Genomic DNA, 16726 nt, shown 5'->3' with positions numbered 1-16726 from the left:
AAAAAACCTACGACGTTGATTCAGAAGAAGGGGTGGAAGTTGATTGGGGTCAGATGCTGAATGAGCTGAATTCTTCCAAAGATTTAAAGCCTCCCTGAAGGGAGAAAACAATTATGTGGTATTATATAGTGCTGGCTAGTGGGGCATATGACTGAGGGATGGGCAGTATTGGGTGGAGGGTGGGAGATGTGGACTGGACATGAGGGGGTTCCCTTTATCTTTTGTTTGGTTTTTGAAGGGTTAGAGTGGTTGCAGTTTTTGTGTGACAGGTCTGTAACTGATGCTATCAAGACATGATTTGTTTGTGCATTGAACATTTCAATACAATGGTTTTTAAAAAGAGTTGTCTGGCACCTACAGGGGATCCTTTACCTACAGTGAATAGGAACCTGGTTCCAGAGCAGCCAGCAGTGATGCCTTGGCCCAAAGCAGTTCACCCCCAATATTCCTTGGGGATAGTTAGGGGAAGAGATATCCTTTGGCATAGATCCTTTCTGGCTTCACTTCATTGGTGATGGACTTTGGAATGGACTGCACTCCCAGGAGAGCTCCAGTGAGTTCTTCTTGTGCTTCAAGAGTCCAGAGATGCCTCAAAGAATGAGAATGTGCCCCTGTTTTTTTAAAGGCAAAATGTCACAGATGATTTAGTCAAAGCAGGACTGTGGCAAGGGATCCTATTCAAGTGGGTGTAACACATGCCAGTTGACTTATGACATCACACCCAGACTGCAGGAAATGTAGGGGATATGAAAAGGAAACAAGCACCTAACAGAAACCAAGATGGTGGGACCATCCACAAAGCCTATCTCTCCTCTCTGGCTACTCTAACTTTTCCCCTGCCCCTTTCCTATGCCTGCTGCCTTCAAACTGACTCCAGTGGTTAGCACCCTGGTGTGAGAGTGGTTGTTGTGAAGGCTGCCTTTGAAGCTCTGGTTCCCAGGAGTCCTACTTGAGGAGGTTCCTGTGCCCTGGTGAAAGGTGTTGGCCTTTTTCTGGGGAATAAAAGAGGCATCATTCAGTAGGGAAGACAGGCCAGACCCCAATACACATCAGTTCTGTCCTATCAGTCACCATGCCACAACTAGATATTTTCTATCTTGGAAGATTAATGTCACAAGACTGGCAAAGGCATACAATGTATTCTCATTTAGATTCCAGCAGCTGTCAGGGATGCAAATCTGACCTTTAAGCCTTCCCTCTGCCACAGTTCCGCTGGGGCTGTGGGCAACTGTAAGCTGTCTCAGCAAAGGCATATGTGTGCACTATAATTTTGTCATTTAGCATTCATGAAAGGGGGTCTGATTAGCATTACTCCATTTCAGAAACAGAATTGCTTGCATCATTATATATTAATATTTTTTTTTTTAAAAGCTAGGGCTTTCACAACCTCGCAGATAGCAATCTGTCAAATAAATGCATGTGCCTTGTATTCTATTTATGATGTCATCAAACATTCAGAAGTCCCAGATAAAGACATGGATATTGTAAGGAACTCATGGGGACAACAGTGAAGACATACACAAGTGATCACAGTTCAAGGGTGTTTATTAAACTGTAAATGCAGGGTGGAAATACCTAATCTAGACCTAAATCTAAGATGGGAGCAAGCGTCGACCATCAAATGAAAAATAAGGCAGTCCTTGTGGCGTCTTGTCAAAATAAAAGACCTAGACTAAAAATAAAACTATTGTCAATTCCTTACAACTAATTACAGAAAGAGTGTGGGATAGGGTATTCTAATAAAGAAAAAGTTGTTCACAAATAATTAATCAGGATGTGATTGTCTTGAAGTCTCCCTTCCTCATGTTTTTAGCACGGGACAATGTGGGACTTTGGAGCACAGCACACGGTCAAACCTTCCCAGCGCAAGCTAACAGTTCCTTATCAGCTATCAGGTTCTTCAATAGTTAAGTCTCTTTATAATAAAAGTCTCTTGCATTCAAGGCCTGATACTCTCAAGAAATAAACACAAAGTTCTTGTTCTATGAAGACTTTGGGTGATAGCTTCGCCCATGGATCCCCCTCTTCTGGGACTGACCCCTCCGACATAGTCAACAATTTAACAAGACAGTTTGTCTTCAGCAAACTACATGGTAACTTTCCACCCCTGGATCGCCCTCGGCTGGGCTCGGTACCCAGAAGACAATTCCTCATGGGACTTTTAGACTCTTCCCCTTTTCATTAGCATCCCTCATCCGGGTTCACTCCTGCTAATTTCCACAAAATACAGTTCATGTGCTACTTTTTACAACATGCGGGTTTCGCTTCCCTTAGCTTTCACAGTTTTCTGTTGGTTAAAGACATTCAACGGTACAGAGGATTTTACAAGACCCCTGTATGACCACTTTGACCATTCTTCGCCTCTTCCCAAGGCCTTCTGGTTACGGTAGTCTTTACCATTGGGTAATCAGCCAGAGTTTCCTGCTTGAGCACCCACGTGGTGGCGGGGATCCTCTGTATCTGGTTTTCCCCCTCTGGCTACTTTTCATTCAACACAGTTCGGTTTCTTATTGACACTCCCATCGAATCACCGGCTGTGATGAGCTGCTTGGCTTCCTTTCACTTCGGAGTCAAGGTTGGTACCACAGAAACAAGCATCTTCCGCCCCCCCCCCCCCGGCTTGGCAATCAGCAGACAAGGGTCTTGTGTACCGTTAACATCTGGTGCAATACACGCTGGCTATTGTTCGAGTACTCATCATTCCGGAAAGGGCAAGGTCGACTCTCTCCTTGTCACCCTCTCAGTCAGCACCGTATTTCTCCTCCTCTTGAACTGCCATGCTGAGTTAGCTTTTACGCCTTTCTGTCTGCCCTGCTCGTAGTGTGCTCTCTTGCTCCACCTTTTATCCCTGTGGGGAAAGGAAAGGGCCGTCAGGTGTATGTGACTCAGTTTAATTGCCTGACTCTGCTTGGCCCTTGAGCTGGGACATGTCAGGTAAACAGTTTTAACATTAGTCCGTTTTTTATCACAGTGTGTATTGGTAAAAGATGGGTTTAGAGTCTCTGGGTGTTCTATGGGGTAGGATGGGGAAATGGTGTATGGAATTGTAACCCTCGTACTTAAGGGGTTTTTAGTGATCTCAGGATGGATTTTTGGTTTTGGATAAGGGAGATTTATTGGGAGGAAGGGGGGTAGATTTGGAATAACCAAAGAAAATCTCAGGGACTTCGTCCTCCTCTCCTTCTTCTGCGGTGCAGTACTGCGTTTCACCTGGGGCATTTCCACGAGCATAACCTCGGTCTTCCCTACCCAGGTGATCCTCCCTTGCTCGACCATCCCCAGGGTTGGGATTTAAGAGTGCCAGCCCTCCCCTGGCCACCTGAATAAAGGATTGCCGAGGTCTACTTGGGAGAATACCCTCAGATTTCTCCCAATATTTATAAGATTTGTAAGATCTATAATAAACTTACCAGTCCTATAAAAACTATTAAGGACCCCCCACCCCTCCCCTCTGTTGGACCTGACAAGCTTTCCCGCTTATTGCACAATCAAGTCATTGACATTTAAAATACTATTAAGCAAAATCTAAGATCATCTCTTTCATTACCACCTGAAAACACAGAACCAGTAGACATCTCGTTCTTTAATCTCGTGTCACCCAAGCATGTCTTTGTGATAACTAAAAATATGAAGGCATTTGGACTACACTGCCATCCTTCTCCCTCCAGAACCATACACGACAATAATCCATTTACTTGCTAGAACCTATTGCTGAGCTCTGCAACACTTCTCTTAGTTCTGAAATTGTCCCCTCTCAGCCGATGGTGTCCACTTTATCAGCACTCCTTAAAAAACCTGATACTGGTCCCTAGAAACCCTAATTACTGCTCCATCTTAGATATACTGTTATTCAGCAAAAAAACAGAGAAAGTAGTAAGCAACCACTTACAACTTACTCAGAATAAAAACAACTAACCTTATGTGTTCCAAATGAGTAGAAGCCCTGAATTCTGCATCCTTTACATCAAAGAGAATTTACTAAATAATCTGGGAACTGGGAAATAATTGTCACTCCATCCTCAGGAGGATAGCTCAGGGGCAATGTGCCCGCCTTGGAAGCAAGACGACACAGAGCAACACAGGTTCAATCCCTGAGTTTGCGCTTAGAAACCTCTGGGAATTAAGCACGTTATAAATAACCTATCACATCATCCTTAGATGCACTGATCTATTCCTCTCTGATAGATCTGCACAGATGCCTTGACATATTCCTCTTGGACAGCTATGCACAGGTCAGATTGGTAAACCACTCCGACTCCCCCATTGTCTTGCAGTGTTCCCCAAGGTGCATTCATTTCAGTATGGACCTCCTAATCCCTAGAACTACTGCACTCTAATTGTACGCCAATGACACCCGCTGATTTTCTACCCTGGCAACACCAGTAGAATGTACCTGCACATCAAAAGTGAAATAAATAAAACCTTTGCCTCACCATCACCAAATCAGAAATCCTTTTCTTTGGAGAACCCCCCACACATCCCTTTCTGACCCTGGACATTAGACTCCCACCATCCTTAAACAGAGCTCGAAATCTTGGTATGATCTTGTAACCTAATCTTTCCTTCACTCTTCAACTGAATGCCATTACTCAAAAGACAAACAACTAACTAAATCTTCTTAAAAAGATTCACTTCATCCTCAATGTACTTTAGACAGTGAAACATGCCAGTTCCCTAATCTTGTCAAGACGTGACAATTGCAATTCAATATTCCTGGACTCCCACTAACAACCTCATAGCTTCAGTTACTATTAACAAAACAGCCAGATTGATTCTTCTACTCAGCCACCATGACTGTGTCATCCCAGGGTGCAAACTATTGATTTGGTGTCTGGTGAAGAGTATCGAAACCAAAAGACTCATCGTTGTTCATAAATTAGTTGGCAGCTTAGATCCCTAATATCTCTCAGGACTATGAGAAATACACTTTGAGAAAGAATTTAAGAAACGCATCGCAGCAAGATTGTTAAGGTAGGCTTATCTTGACAAGCTATCCCCATCACCCTTCACTACAAGAGCACTAAACATGGCAGAACCCTTTCAGTACAAGGATACTTTTGTGGAACATTCTCAGTTCTATCCTGTCGAATAAAAGGAACTCTAAGAGCTTCTGCAAGCTTCTTAAAGCCGAGCAGCACAAAGAGACGGTTGACTCAAAATTACAAATGTTTCTACTTTCTTTTCAAATCTGATCTGTTCATACATCCAGTCAGCCACTTGCCTTTTATCCGTCTGGTCCATTTACCCTCGACTCCCTCCCTCCTCTCCTGCCCATCTCTATACAGAAGACCTCTGTCCGGCCATAGCATTTCCACCGATTATGCACTTAGGCCCTCATTTGGTGGTATCTGTGCAGTACATCCGCCGAGAAACTACCAAATGGATTTACCATTACCACCACTTGGACCGGTAGAATTACTGCTGGATTACTAGGGGTGGTAGGCAGTGTTAGTCCCCATTTATAGGAGTCTATAGGACTCCATGGAGAGTTTGGTGGAATTACCACTGGCGGTAATTCTGCCCATTTGGCCATTTTAAGGCTGTAAAGTGGAGGGATTACCTCCAGCATTCTTATGCAGGTTTTTCTTTCGCCTTACCCCCAAACCTGTAGTTTGGCAGTGTGGTAATGCGGTGGTAACACATTACCACCGTTTTTGGCCACACCACCAATCGTAATGAGGCCCTTAGTATTCTAGGAAGGTTGCTCCTCAGCAAGTGTGATTGGAAATGTCTTCCCCCACAACACTTACCCATACATTTCCGACTTGCCCCCTTATCTCTGCCCATGCTAAATACTGTTTGCTGACCTTGTCAGCGTATTACTTTCTTTTCTCATTTTTTTTTGGCATCTTGCTAATTTCCTATGATGGGCTTTCTGTTATTTCTGCCCCATTCTGTTTTTTTCTCTGCTTTTGAGTAATTGCCCATGGAGCACCATCAAGCAGTTTACCGTTGTATGTGCATGTTGTAGAAACTAGCAGCCAAATGTTTTAAACAAATAAAGGCGAGTCTTGCCAAGCTCTGGAACTGCTCTTAAACAGTGAGCAGTTCCTTGCAACCCACCAATCAATAGTATTCCCTTAGCAGCACAATTTCACACGTTTTGGGTGTTTGAAAAGCTTAATATAATTTTAGAAACTACTGTTGCTTGGTTGGCAGTAAACAAGAGGTCAAAGAAAACCTACTCCATTAAAAGAGATGTCCCTTACGGATCCACATTAACGTCTAAACCATAGGTTGCCATTTTGACTGCTGCCTACAAACTGGGGAGCCACGTGAACTGGGTAGGGCATGTCAAATATCCGCGTTCCCAAATACAAGTGTATAAAAAAAATTGACCTCACTAAAAAAAAAAAAACACAGGACCCCTCAGCTGTCCATCAAAACACTTAACCCACCACAACCCTAAACAGGCATTGGCAACCCAACACTTTTGGCTTTCTGTATGCATTGGATAGGCACTTGTGAGGCAATGCCATAAGGTACTACCTGCCATAAGATGACCAGAGCTGGAAAATAGTGTGAAAATAGTGTGAGTACCAGGGCATATGATAGCAGTGCCTGGAAAATGCCTTTCAGTAGCTATACACAAACTAAACGTGGCTTTGCCAATGCTTTTTTAAAACAATACTTCCGTGCAGGGAACAAATGCAGGGACACACATACTGCTTATAAAACAAATGGCTGAAGGCAAACTTAGTAAAGACATTTTATGACACTAGTAGTTCATTTACGACTGCAATTAAGTCATTAATTCTCAGAAGACTGGTTTGAAATAACACTAAGAGGCCCTATACAGCACACATTTTAATGTTACAGTGTGATAGAGCTGACTCAAAGAGCTCTGGACTGGGAAAAACAGGTAGAAGGTGAGAATACCCATAAGAATAAACATGGACATGGAAGACAAAGTGTGAGCAAACAAATATCCCTCTTTTCTGTACTCCAATGCAGACTTTTCAGAAAAATCTTCACAACCTTTCCATTCCATGAAGCCTTTCACCGCTCAGAAAGCCAACATGCATTAGGATAGGCAACCTCAAATGATCTTATAAACATTATGCCATGACTAAAGCATAGCAGTGCATTTCACACCATTACAAATTATAACAACCACCAGTGTACATAACACAAAATAGGCACACATTACAAACAAAGTACAGTCAAACTATTACAATTCTGTCAAGACTGAGGCATCCAATGCGTTTTTCATTGGATTGACACACGAAACAACCAATTGCTACTAAGGCACACACAGCAGTGAGGTCTAATGGCACCCAAAGTATCCACCAGCTCATCTGTTCTAGGCAAGGGGTGTGCATCTGTCCTGATGACAGCATTCAGAGCCCTGTAATCCACACAGAACCTCAACTCAGAGGTGCCTGCTTTTGGAACCAAAACCCCAGGGCTGGACCAAGGACTACTAGAGGGTCCAATCACCCCAAGATCCAACATTTTGTTGACCTCTGTCTTAATGTGTCTTAATGTAAGACCTTACTTAATGTAAGAACTTCCAGCGCCATGATGCCCTTGGGCGACCGTGCACTTTACAAGTGTAGATAACATAACATAACTTTGTCTGACACCTGTATCCCCTACCTTTGGTAGGTACACTACCTCCTGTGTCAATGTCATGTTTGCACTAAGGTGTCAAACCAGGAGACTGTGTGGACAAGGGGGAACATTGCCCCAGCACACTTTTCACCTCAGCTTGTTGAGCAGCAGTCAGGTGAGAGGCCACTTTGACACCCTCAATGGAGCTATCTGAAGGACTGCCTTGGAACAGGTCAGGGAGAGGTTCTGACTCCTCCTCCTCAACATCTGAAGCCAGCAGCAGTGCAGCGATTTCAACTCTTGGGATGAGAGTCCTTAGCCTATTTATATGGAACACTTTTGGAGCTTGTCCTGCCCTTCCAAGGTCCACTAAATAGTTGACCTCACCCAGTGACTCCACCACTGTGTAAGGGCCTGATGAGGGCAGCCTTTTGGTCATAACAAATACCGATTTGTTTCGTTTTTTTATTTTGGGAGGCTCGGCCTCCCAAGCCCCTGTTCCACCATGTTTTACCCCCCAACCCCTTCCCCACCTGTTTTAAACCCTTACCCACCCCCTGTATTTTAAATCAGTATTTCTTTGGTGTACATTCTTCAGTAAAAAAATTCCTCGAATAAAAAAATCCTTGGTAAAATCACTGGATACCTCTGGGAGCTGCCCACTTCACAGCTTTGCACATCCAGCATAAAGCTCAGCGGCAACGTGCTTGACTTGGTAGCAAGACGACATAAAGCCACACAGGTTCGATCCCCGGTCCAGACGACAAGGAGCCACACAGGTTCGATCCCCGGGTCTAGACAAGAAGGAGCCACACAGGTTCGATCCCCGGGTCTAGACAAGAAGGAGCCACACAGGTTCGATCCCCGGTCCAGACGACAAGGAGCCACACAGGTTCGATCCCCGGGTCTAGACAAGAAGGAGCCACACAGGTTCGATCCCCGGGTCTAGACAAGAAGGAGCCACACAGGTTCGATCCCCGGTCCAGACGACAAGGAGCCACACAGGTTCGATCCCTGGGTCTAGACAAGAAGGAGCCACACAGGTTCGATCCCCGGGTCTAGACAAGAAGGAGCCACACAGGTTTGATCTCCGGGTCCGCGCTTAGAAACCTCTCGGTATTAAGCGAGTTATAAATAACCTATCATATCATATCATAAATGTTTTACGGGCAAGGGGGAGGACAATGCAGTGTCATCTTGGCAGTTTGTATGGTTAGATCGTTCCATGATTGAAATAAGAGGGGCTTCATATTTCTGGAGCACACTATAATTCATACAGCTTATTGGATGGAAGATCCAAACATGTGCCACTGCAATAGACAAACCACAATGTTCCCACCACACGGATATAGCCATTCTGGGCGGCTGTGGTCGGAGTCATCATGGATAGCGGAGATTTAAAGTGTGCAGGTTATGTTACACTGTGCCCAGCAGCAAAAAGCATTTGCATTTCGACCAAGACAATTATACATTATTAGTTCCCATAGCCAGATTTTGTGTTACGTTTTTTGTTTTTGCAACAGATTTGGATTTGACTCCAAGCTTGCTGACCTGTGAAAAATGCAATTATATTCCAAGTTGCTGGCAAAGGAGTGTGGGTGTGTGTGTGGGTGTGTCTGTGTGCTGGCTTTTCTATACTTGTAAACTTGTACACATCAAGGAAAATCTTTATCATGCTGGCCTTATATTTATATTTTCGGGACGGACACACAGGTAAAATATGAGTTAACGTTCATCGCTAGAATCCAGGTAGTTAAGAATGGAAAATAGTAAATGAGACTAAGCAAGGTCAATCACACATCCTATGTTCTCCTATTTTAGAGAGCACCTACTTTAGTCCTCACTAGTAGGTTGTGTGTCAACCAGGTCCTTGCAAGTACAGTAAAGCAACACACATGCCCTTGCGTTTCACTTTGAGTTCTCCTTAGTACAATAATTCCTCACTTCATCTGGGAGATCCTGACTGGACTGTAAATTAACCTTTTTGCACTTTGATGATGTTTTGGTTCAACAAATGGAAGGAAAATCACCTACTGTAGTCTGAAGTAGAAAATATACAGTAAACTACAATTTTGCACACCATAGCACCGCCCACCTCAGTGTCGATACACGCGCGTAAGACCTGCTAATGCCCCTTTGTCACTGGGAAATATACTATTCGCTTCAGACATACTTGAGGGGGCGGGGTGGACATTATGTGCAACATTTCTTAAACATTTAAGACTTACCACTCATAGATGGTTTGCAAAGAATGACTTGGAATTTGCAAATCAAGCAGACTGGGTAAGTCTTGCAGCACCTTCTTTTTCTGAAACGATGCAAACCTTTACCGCCACTGCTCGATGACACCTCGAAGACAATCCAAACAGCTCATTAGTCTTGCAGCTTAGTCCACTGCTCCGTTCAATTTGCTTCAAATAAGGACATATTTTGGTGAGTTTATTTTTTAAAAAAATAAACATAATGCTTCTGTAATTTAAGACGAAACTGTTCAATGTTTGCGCTCCTGCTACTTTAGTTCCAGAATCCTAATGCGGCTGGAAACTTCACTGAATAAATGTTAGCAGAAGGGGGGAAGGGGCTTCTCTGCGGTAGCCCGGGCCCTATAGAAGTTATTTCCACTCTCCGTTCGTTTCATTCACACATATCGAGAGTATGAAAAGCCTTAGAACGGATGTATGCGCTTATCTTGCCCCATTATTCATAAACGTATTTTCTTATGCAAAGGGGACTTTTTCATGTTTCCCAACCCCCGCCCCTCTTCCCTTTCTGGGGGGGTGACCCCATGTGACCCCTGCACCACCCTGCTCTCCCATAGAGCTTTCCCACACACCCCTGCCTGAGGAGAGGGCAGTAATCGCAATTCCCAAACCCGATTGGAATGACTGTTTTTCCATGTTTCAGAAAATATTTTTCATAAAGAAAGAGCAATCTTTTAAAATGCGAGTGTTGCCATAGTTACGTTTGTAAGTGTTCCTTTAGTTACGGTAGGTTCTATGTTCACAAAGTCAAGAGAACATTGTGGTATTGCGCTTCTAGAAGAACCTGGAGACATGCTTCAACAAATTATCTTATTTTTCTCTTACAGCAAACATGCCTGACCACTATCCGGATCGCTTCGATGACGTGGTGGAATTTATTCAAGATACAATTAAAAGACTGAGGAGATCCTCTGACAGACAAACGCAGACTCTTTCGAAACGAGAGCGGAATCGACAAAATGCTGCGGCACCAGCAAATATGGATCATTTCTCCAAAAAGACAGGAAAGGATAGACGGAGAAAGAACAAGGGTTGTATTTTAAAGGAAATCCATTTAAATGTGACTGATTTGGATTTGGGATATGAAACCAAAGAAGAACTCATCTTTCGGTACTGCAGTGGATCTTGCAATGCTCCAGAGACCACATACGACCAAATTTTGAAAAATTTAACCCGGAAGAAAAAGTTTGCGAATGATAAAGTGAAACAGGCTTGCTGCAGACCTATTGCCTTTGATGATGACCTTGCCTTTTTAGATGATAACTTAGTTTATCACACATTAAGACAGCATTCCGCGAGGAGATGTGGTTGCGTCTGACTGGTGGAGATTGTGACAATACAGTATGTATTTGCATTCCTGAGAATAGTGCAAAGAAAGGGAACAGGCTCCCAGACAGAGGTTTCTGAGGATGGAGAAGAGGACCAAGGGTGATGGAGCACAGTCGACAAAGGAACCTCCAGGGGACAAACGGCCAGCAGCAGAGGCACGGACAGGAGTCACGAAGCATCATGGTTAGGACTGGAACGGCAGCAATGATGGATGGAGGGATGTGCTTTAACCATTTCAATGGGCATGGTTAACCAAAGAGGATGGAGAGATCAGTTTTACAGGCGTGGACACAACCAAATGTGTATCATACTTTTCGTATGTCTTTTCCACTAGGTTTTAGCCATTGGGTTAACAATCCCTGATGCAATTAGAATTTTGATTGGGCATGAGTGAAATTAAGAACAATGACAAAATATTGTTTTCTGTTCTAAGACCGTATTTCGAAACATAAACAAGAAAAAGCACATTAGCTTAAAGTGGACACAAATGCCTTAACTGTTTTATTCATGATGGGATGAATAGAGGGAAAAATGCAAAGTGTTTTCGGATATCATTCTAAGTCCTGCGGGTAACACTGTAAAAGTACAGAGATCTCAGTCACCCCTTGCCCTTTACAAGGCATTGTTGTTTTAAGAGTTGTGTGTAGTGGGGTGACAGCAAACGCAGCTACACCACACACAAGGTGTCTCTTCTGGTTTACACAGGACACATTTCTCTTGCATAACAGTACGCATATGATTGGTCGTTATGGCCAAAGCTGACTATTTGATGCCATGCATCCATTCAGATTCATAAATATATAAAGGATATTTATTGAGATTTAAGTTATTGTTATTTATTGTAGTCCAATTTTGAACCTCTCTCTTTTCTTATTTATTTAAGTTCTTCTTTCAAAGGTGCCAAAGTGGAACATGTTCACAAAACACAAAAGTTAAGCTGGGAACAATAATCCAAGTGTTAACATTCACAAGAAAGCAAAATAGAAAAATCACTAACTTTACCTGTATAAAAAAGCAGTGCTTTGTATTTTCAAATGAATGTATAGACAGCTCATTGAGTTTGCCCCAAAGCCCTGACATCTCTTTCTCTATATATAATATATATATATACATACATATATATATATATATATACATATATATAGAGATATATTCAGAAACCGAGTAAAATCGTTTTCTTGTATGAAATGTCAACACTGACCAGTCACCAGAAATAATGCATGATCATTACCTCGTCATCCGGCTTCCGCCTTCCAGTCTTTACTTGCATGCAGGAAATGAAGGACTGGGATGAGGTAGACTGGACCTGAAATAATGCAGGATATCTATAAGAAATCGGCATAATTGTGGATATTTGCTTAACCCACAAATAGTACCCCCGAAGGCAATCCAGAAATTACTAGATGATTACAGTTTAGAGGCAAGCAATTAAAATGTGAAAAATACCTATGTCACAAAAATATAGCATGATCCACTTGGCACAGATACAGTACTTCTCCATCAAGAATCAGTCTTTGTTTGCATTGTGGATAGCGTCTCTTTGTAAGACAAGGGATTGCATGGAGTAAATTAAATTCTTCACAGCAAGCGCGCAAGAGATAGTCTTCCAGCAAATGGTTTATCCGACATTCTCTCAAAGTGCACTTCGACTGCACACCCTAATATCAAATTCATATTTCAGAGAAGTGTTAACTTCTTCACACGTCTGCTTCAATGCTGTTTGTGCACTGTTAATGTCAAACCCAAGGTTAATTCCTGGGTATCATTAGGTTACATGGAAAGAATTCCCAGTATGCTAAAACATTGCCCCACTCACAAATTGCATTGCATTTAGAGCGAATTGACAGTGTGAAACGTTAACCCAGGGCTTGTTGATAATATCTAGTTTGTGCAATAACTTTGGCAATGCTGGAAGAAAGCATTTTTTAATATAACTTGTGTTTCTTGCTGTTACAAATGTATTTGTAGTGTTGTCACAAAAAGGCTTGTCAACAGTTGTCAAAGTTACCACCGCAAGCCATTCAAAAGGGTAAAACAATTTGGTGATGGGGGAGTCGACGCCAGTTTAAATGGTTTTTATTCAAATTGGTGCATTGGTAATGAAAGCCTTTATTGCTGCTTTACTGGTTGTGGACTGCCTGCCCAAAGAAATGTGCACCATGCCACAAAAGGCTTGTGTATCACTGCATAATCACCTTAAATGGCTCATGAACAAGAGAGTAAAGTTTGTGATTTTTTTTTCTCCCAATTGTATCAAAGAAAATTGTTGTACTTCTCCGCAGGTTTTTCCTTCACCTGATCTGTGTCTCCGTCATTTGTGTCATTCAACCAAAGTTCCTTACAGACTTTATTTTTGTACAATATTCATTTTATAACTTTTTACAAAATAAAACTCATTTCTATCATCATCGGTATTTTCCTTTCCAGCGTTAACCAGCTTTATGTTGTTTTTAAACAGTGTGCAGTGCTAACACCTGATGGTTTTGCTGGAAGGATAGCTAAGAGGGCGAGTCCATGTATTGAAGGCTACAGGTAGAATCTGGAAAGAGCACCTCAGCTTCTCAGCCTTCGACACATTTTAAAATGAGGGCCACAGAGTGAGATAACTTGTGTTGCTTCTAGCAAACTTACATGGCAAAGCGAGGTTTGCAAGTGTTAAATACAAAAACAGTTATAAGAAAACTATAAAAGCAAGTGATTGCATTGGTTAAAAAGAAAACATAAAATAGTATTATTTAAAAGTCTATAGTTTGGAATTAATGACAGAAATTAATAAGTTGGAGATACGGGCCAAGAAAACTGAAAATAGTCATGTATGGTTCCTTCCCGGCATCCATACAGAGCGCTGATATCCCACCAGCATGTCAGTTGTACTCTGTTTACGCTTTGTATCAGGGATCAATTGTATTTTACCGTTAGAAGGTTTTCAAAATTATTGATTGATGTTAATGAAGAGTGTTTTTTCTAGCAAATTAGAGATGATCAGAATGGCAGACTCTAAACAATCTACCGGCCACCACACTAGCGGACATTCTCAGCTTTTTATGAAACATACACTGGCTCCAGGCAAAAGTCAGCAGCTGGCGATCTTAATTAATGAGGTCCATGTTTTTGGTAAATATATGATCTATCTCATCAGTGGCAATTGGTAATTAACGAATGATAAACAATCTTTCTGCCAAAAAGTTGTTAAAGAGAATAACTTTTTTAAAAACAGTTTTTAGTAGTGTTTTAACATAACCGGCACCACTGTGCCACCTTCAACATACAACTGTAAGTATTGGTTCATTTACTTACATTGAGTTGTAGTGCATTGTTCTGGGTACAGTCTGGTTGAGGGCCACCTTAGATCATCAAGTATATCGCCATTGGTTACAGTCAGTGCATACTGCCTGCATTGCCACCTTGCTGCGTTATCCACCCGACCCGTGCAGCGTTATGCCACATCAACCCCTATATTGATAATATCAGCAGGTGCTATAGAAGATTGTGATGGGTGTCCTTCTGTTTCCCAGTGATTGCTTTATCAGGTCGTGTGTATATGGGCCCCGTATGTCAGTGGGGTTAACTTGGTAATTTAGCATCTTACTGTACTCTAGTTCCATATCATTACAGTATAGAATGTCTGCATGCCATTGATTCATCGTTGGAAATTGCATTCTGCCCAGTGTCATTGCCACCCTTCTTTTAGCCAGGAGCAGCCCAACCAGTTTCCGCATGTTCCCCGGAATGGTTTGGTATATCCCACTAGTGCTGTGAGTGGGCTCTGGCTCAACTCTTCCTGCGCTATCTCGCCTATTGTATCAAACACATGTCCCCAGAAAACAGCAATCTGTGGGAAGTCCCACACCAGGTGCAGAAAGTCAGCTGATGCCTTGTGACATCTTGCACATTTGTCCGTATGGTCGAACTGGTGCAAGTATTTAAAGTGGATCAGTTTATATCTAGCATTAAGGGCCACTTTCTTTGTGCCTTCACAACATTACTTCCAGATTTCAACTGTTATTGCTTGTCCCAATGTAAGTTCCCACTTCTCTCTGGGGAGGTGCCTGTCTCTTTCCTGATGGTGAGGCCCATAATGCACAATGTTGAGACCGGCCAATCTTTGCACCCGCTTTTAAGTGTTTTATCGAGTATTGCGGCCACCACTGGTTGCCCGGGGAAGGACGGGATCAACTGTCTCATAGAATTCCATAGTCTAAAGTACAAGAATACATCCAGGGACGGAGAGCTCCCCCCTGTCTCGCTTCACTGCTAGCGTTATGAATTGTCTGCCTGGGAAGAGGTCTCAGAAGCACGTTAGTTCCAGACGTTTCGTAAAGGTGGCATAGCACTTCTCACTAGCGATGGTAATCCCAGGGATATAAATGATCGGCAGTTCTGGGGAATAGATGGTCCCACCTCCCCTTCTACGTTTGATTCGGGTCCAGGCTTCATAGGGTAATTCCACCATATTGTTCGCTCTAGATGCCCTTTCGGGTGCTGTCAGGATGGTGGACCGCAAGAGGAACGGTGACGCTATCACCCTCTCCACTTCTACATGTTCGCTATATCTCCAGTCCCTGAACCAATAGAGGAGGAACCTCGCCTGGACCACGTAATAAATTTCAAAGTCAGGCAGTGCCATTCCCCCTCATCAAGCGGTGCCACCAGTGTGTCCCATAAAACCCTAGCTTGTTTCCCCACCCAGACAAATCTCAGCGTCACAGATCTGAGGTCCTTTAAGTATTCTTTGGGTAACGAAAGCGGAATATTTTGAAACACGTATCAAACCTTCGGTATTAGCACCATTTGTATCAGGGAGACTCTACCGTAGAGGGAAAATGTATCCACCTGTCCATCTCTGATTTGGCCTGTTCCAGCACATTCTAGTAATTGTCTTTGCATAGAGCTGCCAGGTCGCGAGCTAAATTAACCCCTAGGTATCGAGTGTGATTGGTGTGCCATTGACACCACCACTCATCCACAAATTGATCTACACTATCTGTCATAGGTAAGATGATTGATTTCGTCAGATTGATTTTAAGTTCGGTAACCTCCCCAAATTTGAGTACATTCTGCATAATTGGGTTGAGATTGTGCTCAGGTACAGATATGAATATCACCATGTCGTCAGCATACAGAGATATCACCACCCTATGTTTACACAGCTGGACTCCCCTATGTAGGCGACTCTCCCTGATCGCCTCCTCCAATGGTTCTATCACCAGTGGGAACAACAGTGGCGACAGAGGGCAACTTTGTTGAGTGCCTCACTCTAGCATGATGTCGGGGTAAGTCGACCATTCACCCTGATTTTAGCCTTAGATAGTGCGTACAGTAGCGACACCAGTGAGATTAACGGCTCCCCGAGTCCCATCTTACCCAGTACCTCAAACATGAAGGGTAATTCCGCTTAGTCAAATGCCTTTGTGGTGTCTAGGAGCGGTGCTATAATTGGTGTGTCCTGTTGCACCGCAGCCAACAGTCCAAACATCCTACGAAGGAGAATGGATGTGGCGCGACCAGGTATGAACCCTGGCTGATCCGCCTTCACCATTCTCTGCATTAGGGGTGCCAATCTTGCTGCCAGTATTTTGGCT

The 16726-nt window shown here is 43.1% G+C and overlaps 1 protein-coding gene across 1 annotated transcript in view; it reads left to right on the top strand.

Annotated features, from left to right (window-relative positions):
• Positions 1–13549, top strand: part of GDNF (glial cell derived neurotrophic factor) — a 64597-nt gene extending 51048 nt beyond the window's left edge. Inside the window, exon 3 of the mRNA XM_069627152.1 lies at positions 10643–13549. Within this exon, the coding sequence (XP_069483253.1) occupies positions 10643–11133 (491 nt within the window). The 3' untranslated portion in view covers positions 11134–13549. The remainder of the gene's footprint in view (positions 1–10642) is intronic.
• The last annotated feature ends 3177 nt before the right edge of the window (positions 13550–16726 follow it).

This window comes from Ambystoma mexicanum, chromosome 6p (assembly GCF_040938575.1).
Source record: "Ambystoma mexicanum isolate Mex_15411 chromosome 6p, UKY_AmexF1_1, whole genome shotgun sequence".
NCBI lineage: Eukaryota > Metazoa > Chordata > Amphibia > Caudata > Ambystomatidae > Ambystoma > Ambystoma mexicanum.
This window is presented reverse-complemented; position numbering and strand designations above follow the sequence as displayed.